We start from the raw sequence: 7,859 nt of genomic DNA, 5'->3' as shown, positions 1-7,859 counted from the left end.
GGCCCAGTCAGGTTAACACATACGATTAACCATCACAAGCAACATCTATTTGCAGGATACTTCCAAATTCACGGGCTTCCCCGGTGACTCAGACAGTAAAGAATCTGCCTGCAATGGAGGAGGCCTGGGTTTGATCCCTGGGTCAGGAAGATCCCCTGGAGAGGGAATGGCACCCCACTCCAACATGCTTGCCTGAAGAATTCCATGAACAGAGGAGACTGGTGGGCTACAGTCCATGGGATTGCAAAGAGTCAGACAGGACTGAGCGACTTTCACTCTCCCAAATTCACATCTCCTGCCCAGATTTCCGTCCCAAACCCTGGCTCCGTGCATCCCATCGTCTGTGACCATGTCCATCAGGTTCTTCCCACATTCACCCTGGGCTCAGGTAGTCGTCGGGCAGCCACAGTGAGCAGCAACTGGAAGTGGGATCTCGGTTCCCTGGGAATCAAACGCAGATCGCGGCAGTGAGAGCGCCAGACCCTAATCGTTGGAGCACCAGGAGCCAGTGGCTAGCAGCAGGGCCCTGGCGCCTGCCTGCTCGAAGAAAGCGCTCAGCGAAGAGATGAAAGCAGAGAGGCAGGGAAACTGTTCATTATGGGAGAAGATCCACATGGAGAAAGCACGAGCAGACAGAGAGACATGCACACTTTGGGGTGGTTTAAGTCACTTACCTGAAGAACTGACTGCTTTTGATCCAGCCAGTCCATCCTAAAGGCAATCAGCCCTGGATATTCATTGGAAGGGTTGTCGCTGAAGCTGAAGCTCCAATACTTTGGCCACCTGATGCGAAGAGCCAACTCATTGGAAAAGACCCTGATGCTGGGAAAGACTGAAGGCAGGAGGAGAAGGGGACGACAGAGGATGAGATGGCTGGATGGCATCACTGACTCAATGGACATGAGTTTGAATAAGCTCCGGGAGTCGGTGATGGACAGGGAGGCCTGGCTGCTGTAGTCCATGGGGTTCCAAAGAGTCGGACACGACTGAGCGACTGAAAAACAACAAATCACTTACCTGGGGGAAGTTCTTCTGGGCTCCTCTGGCCGATCATCTTGCTCGTCTGGCCCTGAGTCCTACCTTATCTGATGCAGGGTCCTCCCCTGCGTGCATGCCCATCTTTTAGCCAAGATGGGTTCCAGCGCAGGGGTCTCTGGGGAGTTGGTAGACCATATTATGGCCTAGCATCCCCTCCCTTGAGGACCCTTTCTGTGTGTGTATAGTCTGGAAGGTCTCTTTGACCCCAAGAATGAGAAGTATGTGGTCTCTTCATCTCTTCCCTATGGAGGGCTCAGCCCCTTGCTGTTCCTGCCATTCCCGTCATCTTAAAGTGTCCACAGGAGACAAAGCCCGGCTGCTCATGCTGTTCCTGTTATTACGTCTATTTTTCAAATGTAAACAGGAGGCTAGAGGTAAATGTCTAAACTGGGACCCGTCTATCTCCTGCCTCAAACCCACCCACACCTTCCCCAGGTGAGCTAATAGACATTCCACCCTTCGGACCTGACGAGCATCTCAACGCTCCTCGTTTACATGCACCCCAGATCAAAAGAAAGGTGCGGGCCTCTCATCGCCTCCACTGCACCTGGTCCAAGAACCTTCACCTCTCATCGGGATTACTGAGGTGTCCCTTGGATTCTACCTAGTGATTCTTTAGAAATGTAGCTCAGAGCTCCCAGTAGCATTATTCACAACGACAAAAAGGCAGAAAAAACTGAAGGTGCACCCACTGATGAGGGAGCAGACACAGGTGACCCACCCGCAGGACAGGATGCTGCCGACCCACAAAAAATGACTTTCCAACAAATGGCTCCTTTGTTCTGAGGCTCCCCTGATGGCTCACTGGTAAAGAATCTGCCTGCAATGCAGGAGACTCAGATTCAGTCCCTGGGTGGGGAAGATCCCTGGAGAAGGAAATGGCAACCCACTCCAGTATTCATGCCTGGAGAATCCCATGGACAGAGGAGCCTGGCGGGCTACAGTCCACGGGGTCACAAAAGAGTCAGACACAACTTAGTGACTAGACAGCAACAAGAAAACCAGGTGTTTTGCTGAAAGTTTTGTTTTAGGTTCAAAAGATACATTAACAAAAGAAACCACTCGTTACGCACAAATAGACAATTTCAATTTTTGTATAGATTTTTGGCTTAATCTCAATACACGGTCATTAAAAAAAAAGAAATAGAAACAATAGACAGAAGAAACACACACATCACCAAACTGGGCCAACAACCTACATCCAGACTTGAACAGTGCTGGGAAGTCCCTCATTAAAAGCAATTTGGAGTCCCAACTGGGAAAAGGTCCTGGGCAGTGTCTATCCCATGGATGAGACTTCAAATTCCAGTGTGAGGGGGCTCCCGCTTATAATCCCACTCAGTAAACGGATGTCGTCATCAGTCTGCTGCAAAAATGCACCTCTGGTTTTACTTAAACTTTTTTAGAATATGGTTTGTTTCACCTTGTGAGTCATAGGATTTCATTAGACCCTGGGGGGGCTGGCCAGACCCTCAGGGGCTCAAGAGATTCCAGGACCCACTCCCTTTCTTACGTAAGGGCCACCTGATTTGCTGTGCTTGCGTTCAGGCACAGAATCTGGGCAGTATCCGGGCAGGTCAGGAGCAGTTCAGAGGCCTGGTCTCCTACTTCCGACTTTAATCTCCCTAATACCAGTGGTTAAGAATCTGCTGCCAGTGCAGGGGACTCGGGTCCAACCACCGATCTGGGAAGATCCCACGAGCCGCAGGGCAACTAAGCCCATGTGCTTCAACTACTGAAGCCCATGTGCCTAATTTTTGTGTTAGCCACTCTGTCGTGTCCAACTCTTTGCGACCCCATGGACTATAGCCCACCAGGCTCCTCTCTCTATGGAATTCTCCAAGCAAGAATACTGAAGTGGGTTGCAATTCCCTTCTCCAGGGGATCTTCCTGACCCAGGGATCGAACCCTGGTCTCCAGCGTTGCATGTGAATTCCTTACCATGTGCCTAAAGCCTGCAACAAAGAGTAGCCCCCACTCGCAGCAACTAGAGAAAGCTCGTGCACGGCAGTGAAGACACAGCACAGCCAGAAATAAGTAAGTAAAGTAAAAAGAGGGCTTCCCAGGTGGCACTTTAAGGGTAAGGAACCCACCTGCTGATGCAGGAGACACAAGAAACGTAGGTCTTTATTCCTGGAGAGGGAGGATCCCCTCAGGGAGGAAAGGGCACCCCACTCCAGTATCCTTGCCTGGAAATTTTCATGGGCAGAGGAGCCTGGGGGGCTACAGTCCATGAGGCCTCAAAGAGTCGGACACAAGTGAGCACGCACACGGTATAAAAAGGAGGGAAGCACCGTCACAGGCGACAACACGCACAAACCGTGAAGACGTCACACTCAGTCACAGAAACCAGGCACAAAAGGCCCCACAGCGCGCTTCCGCCAACAAGAAACATCCGTAACAGTCAAATCCAGACAGACGCCAACTAGCACTTGCCAGAAGCTGGAGAAAGAGTGGGGGAGGCGGGGAAGAAGTGACTGCTGACAAGTACCTGGTTTCTACAAAGGTGATGAAAATATTCTAAAATTAGCTAATGGTAGGGGTTGGACATTATAAATATGCTGAAAACCACTGAATTGTACACGTTTTAAAATCCTGATGCATCTATTCGAGTCAGGTCTAAGTTGCAGGAAGAGGTATCTTTGCTGCGTCATGTGGGATGTTTCCTGCGGGACTGCAAGCTCTCTAGTGGCAGCATGAAGGCTTAGTCACCTCCCTGCATGTGGGATCTTAATTCTCCAACCAGGATTCCAACCAGCGTTCCCTGCATTGCAAGGCAGGCTCTTAACCACTGACCACAAGCGAAGTCACTGAATTGTACACTTTAAAAGGGTGAGTTGCAGGGAATATGAATTATATCTCAATTTTTTTCCAAGATAACTCAGATGGCTTCAGGCTTCCACTCACCCTCTGCAGGGGCTTAGGGAAGGTAAAGCTAGATTCTGGCCTGGCTCCTCCTAATTCGCCCCCTCCCCTCACCAACCACCCCCTGCCTTCCCAGGTCTGCCCCAGCACCCTGCGCCCTCATCGGTGCTTCTGCTCTTGTGGGCCCGCCCTTACGGCCCCCACACCTCTCTACCTGGCCCCTCAAGCCTGCACATTGGGGCCTGCTCCAAAACCGCCTTATCAACATGTAGAGACCCCCCACCTCCACACTCCCCACTCCCATGCCCTTGGCCCCTGGCTCGCACTGACTTCTGGCTTAACTGCACTTTCTTACCCACTCCAGTATTCTTGCCTGGAAAATCCCATGGATGGAGAAGCCTGGTAGGCTACAGTCCATGGGGTTGCAAAGAGTCGGACAGGACTCAGCAACTTCACTTTCACTTTCTTATCTGCATGAGGTAACCCTGTGCACCGCCGCTGCTAGCTCCGGGGTGGGGCCTTCCGCACTTTGTTCCTGAATTTGTCTCCAGGACCTACTCCGTGGTACACAGTAGGCCTCAAGAAAAGCTAGTAAGCCTTCTACACAATAACGACGATAACTTTAGAAATCAAGTTTTTATTAAATTTTAAAAACTAAATAAAGCTCTTTATAGTCTTTCCTGCACACAGATCTGCAGGGGGCACTAAAGGACATTTGTTGCTTAGTCGCTAAGTCCTGTCTGACTCTTTTGCGACCCCATGGACCGTGACGCCCCCAGGCTCCTCTGTCCACGGGATTTCCCAGGCAAGAACACTGGAGTGGGGTGCCATGTCCTTCTCCAGGGGATCTTCCCAACCCAGGGATCGATCCTGGTTTCCTGCATCGCAGGCATATTGTTTACCACCTGAGCCACCAGGGAAGTCCAAACGACATGCATTTTCACAAATGTTAATAAGTAAATTCACTTGTTATTAAGAGCACCCGCAGCGCAATGTTCCAAAGGAAACGGACGCCGAGTGTGCTCCGGGTTTAGGGGTTAGGACCCCTAGAGCTGCCGGTGCTCACAGGGAGAACGTCGTCAGTGCGCATGGACAGAGGTCTTCCGGGTCCCCGGTCAGGGGCGGCGCCTGGCGTCAGCCGGGAGCCTCCCGGGCGGCAATGGCTACGGTTGGGCTTGCGGCGCATGCGCGAGGCCCGGGAGCTACCGCGAGAGGGACCGGCCCGGCGGGATACTTCGGGCGACTGGCTGGCTGGTAGCAAAACGGCCTTCGCCGCCGCTAGGCTGAGGCGCGAGGGGTGCGTGAGGAGGCGCGTCCCGGCCCCCAGGGACTCCCGCCGCCATGGACCCGTTCCTGGTGCTGCTGCACTCGGTGTCGGCCGGGCTCTCGAGCAGCGACCTGACCCAGCTCAAGTTCCTGTGCCAGAACCACATTAGCAAGAGGAAGCTGGAGCTCGCGCAGAGCGGCCTGGACCTCTTCACCGTCCTGCTCCAGCAGAACGAGCTGAACGCCGGGCACACCGCGCTGCTGCGCGAGCTGCTCTGCTCCCTGCGGCGCAAGGACCTCCTGCTCCGCCTGGACGACTTCGAACGGGGCGCGGCGGGCGGGCGGCGCCGGAGGACCGAGGTGGGGCGAGGGCCGGGGCCGGGGGCCGGGGGCCGGGGTGCGGGCGCGAGGCGTGGGAGCCGGGCGGCGCCGGAGGAGTGGCGTGGGGCCGAAGGACGGGGAGCGGCGCCGGAGGAGAGGGGCGAGGGGTGCCTGGGGCCCCTGTGGGGGTTGGCGGGGTCAGCTGTCGATCTTCCAGGCGCCCAGCCTTTTCCGGGTTCGGTTTCCGTGGGTTTTCCCTAAACAGCCCCGGGAGACGGGAACGTGCCCGCTTTGCGGACAGGAGAACCAAAGCTCAGAGAAGTTAACTTAGTCTAAGTTGCGGAGCGTGGACAACCACCGCCCCCCGCCCCATCCAGCCATCCAGCCATCCAGCCTCAGTGCTTTCTCCTCCACCCCTCTCCCTCCGGGAAAAGTAGAAGTTATTGGACAGAAGAAGACGTTGCTGACCTCCCGGGCGGGACAGGGGTGAAAGGACTCCAGAAGAGCCTCGGCAGGAAGGACGGGTTGATAAGGCGCTGCTTTTGTATAAGGGCTAAGAGCGGACTCCTGCTGGCTCTGCCGCTCTGTGGCTGGCTGTGACCTCAGGAAGTGACTTGCACTTACCTTCCCCGGGCCTCCATTTCCTGCTTTCTGCCAGTGGTCAGTAACACAGGTGCCCACCTCACGGGGCTGGAGGAGTTGGTACACAGGCTGACAGCGTATCAGGGGTTTGTGGCTGGAGATGAAGCTTTGCTTCCAAGAAGCATTTTGTCCTTACTCTCTACCCGCCTTCTGTTGTCTAGTCTGATCTCAGGAATGACTTCTCAGCAGATGAGGACATAGTAGCCAGAGACTGAAGACCGGGGTCAGTCAGGGCATCTTCCAGAGTAGCAAGTGGGCTGTTTAGGGCTGCCATAGAAATGACTGTCTCAGTGGCTTAAAGCAACAGAATCTGATGCTCTTAACGTTTCTTGGGCCAGTAGTCAGATCCAGGTGTCAGTAGGTTATGCTCCCTCTGAGAGCTCTAGGAGAGGGTCCTTCCTCCCTCTTCTGGTTGCTGGGGACTCCGGGCATTCCTTGGCTTGTGGCCACACCCCTCCAGTCTCTGCCTCCGTGGCACATGGTCTTGTTGGTGGATTTAGGGCCCACTTGAATAATCTTAAGATGATCCCCTCATCTCGAGATCCTCAGCTTACTCTCACATCTGCAAAGACCCTTTTCCAAGAAAGTTCCCATTCACAGTTCCAGAGATTTGACATGCGTGTACCTTTCAGGGCCCCCCATTCAACCCCGTTGCAGGGTGGGATAGAGGCGCAACTCTACTCAGGCCTGAGTGGGCGTCTGTGTTGTAAGACCCCCCAACCAGTAAGTCTTCAGAGCAGGCTGCGCCTCGTGGGTAGTGTTTCAGGGTATGGCTGGCTGGGGCAGCATGGAACTTTCCCTGGCCCTTCTGCTGCAGGGTGGTGTCCGCCTCTGCGGAAGGGCCTTTCGGGTCCCCAGCACTTGGGTCAGCACCAGGAGGCCCATCAGCCAGTGTGCGGTTACGTTTTCTAAACACCTCCCCCGACCACGGGTTACCACTCTGCCCTTTTCACCCACCAGACCTGCGGGCAGCAATGGAGATCATCTGTGATAACGTGGGGAAGGACTGGAGGAGGCTGGCCCGGCACCTCGGAGTATCTGACGTCAAGATCGAAGCCATCGAGGAGAAGTACCCCCGGAACCTGGCAGAGCAGGTGAGGGAGCTGCTGCGGGTCTGGAAGAACAGCACTAGGGAGAACGCAGCTGTGTCCTGCCTGGTGGGCGCACTCCGGGGCTGCCAGCTGAACGTGGTGGCGGACCTCATCGAGGAGGACCAGCGGACCCGGGCCCTCCAGAGTGGGAGTGCCAACCCTGGGTCCTTCACAGCCTGGGACTCGGGCTCCGCTGCCCCGGGAGCCTCCTGACGACCCAGCGGCTCTTCTGCGGGGACCGAGGGCGGCTGCACGGTCCTGACCACGTCCCGTCCATGCCAGCCCTGTGAAGACTCAGGGAGGTGGCTGTGGGCCCGTGTTCCTCTGTGCCAGCCGGGCGGGGGACACCGTGTGTGCCGTTGTCCCCATTAAACGAGCTCCTCCAGGAGGGCGTGTGGTGCTGCACCCGGTACAAAGGAGGGGTCTGTGAAACCCAGTGCTCCCGGACACGAGAGGACCCGCAGTGTCGAGGAGCTGGAGGTCTTTGTGCTGGGGGCGCTGGGCTTCGGAGCCCATGTTTGGAACCCCTGGCTTGTTCTGCCCCCGCACTTGCCAAAGGCTTGGAGGCTGGTGTTGCAGACCGTCTCCAGGGCAGGTGGCAAGGTGAGGCACGCCCTCACGGGGCTGGGAGGCGGC

General features: G+C 55.5%; 1 protein-coding gene across 1 annotated transcript; it reads left to right on the top strand.

Moving 5' to 3' along the window:
* Positions 1-5,050: 5,050 nt before the first annotated feature.
* FADD (Fas (TNFRSF6)-associated via death domain) lies at positions 5,051-7,611 on the top strand. Its single transcript, XM_010837648.1, is given in 3 exon segments — positions 5,051-5,509; positions 5,512-5,529; positions 7,093-7,611. Coding segments are annotated over 3 exon segments (627 nt in total). The 5' UTR covers positions 5,051-5,244; the 3' UTR covers positions 7,437-7,611.
* Positions 7,612-7,859: the final 248 nt, after the last annotated feature.

Source organism: Bison bison, unplaced genomic scaffold (genome assembly GCF_000754665.1).
Source record: "Bison bison bison isolate TAMUID 2011002044 unplaced genomic scaffold, Bison_UMD1.0 scf7180017864080, whole genome shotgun sequence".
In the NCBI taxonomy this organism is placed as follows: domain Eukaryota; kingdom Metazoa; phylum Chordata; class Mammalia; order Artiodactyla; family Bovidae; genus Bison; species Bison bison.
This window is presented reverse-complemented; position numbering and strand designations above follow the sequence as displayed.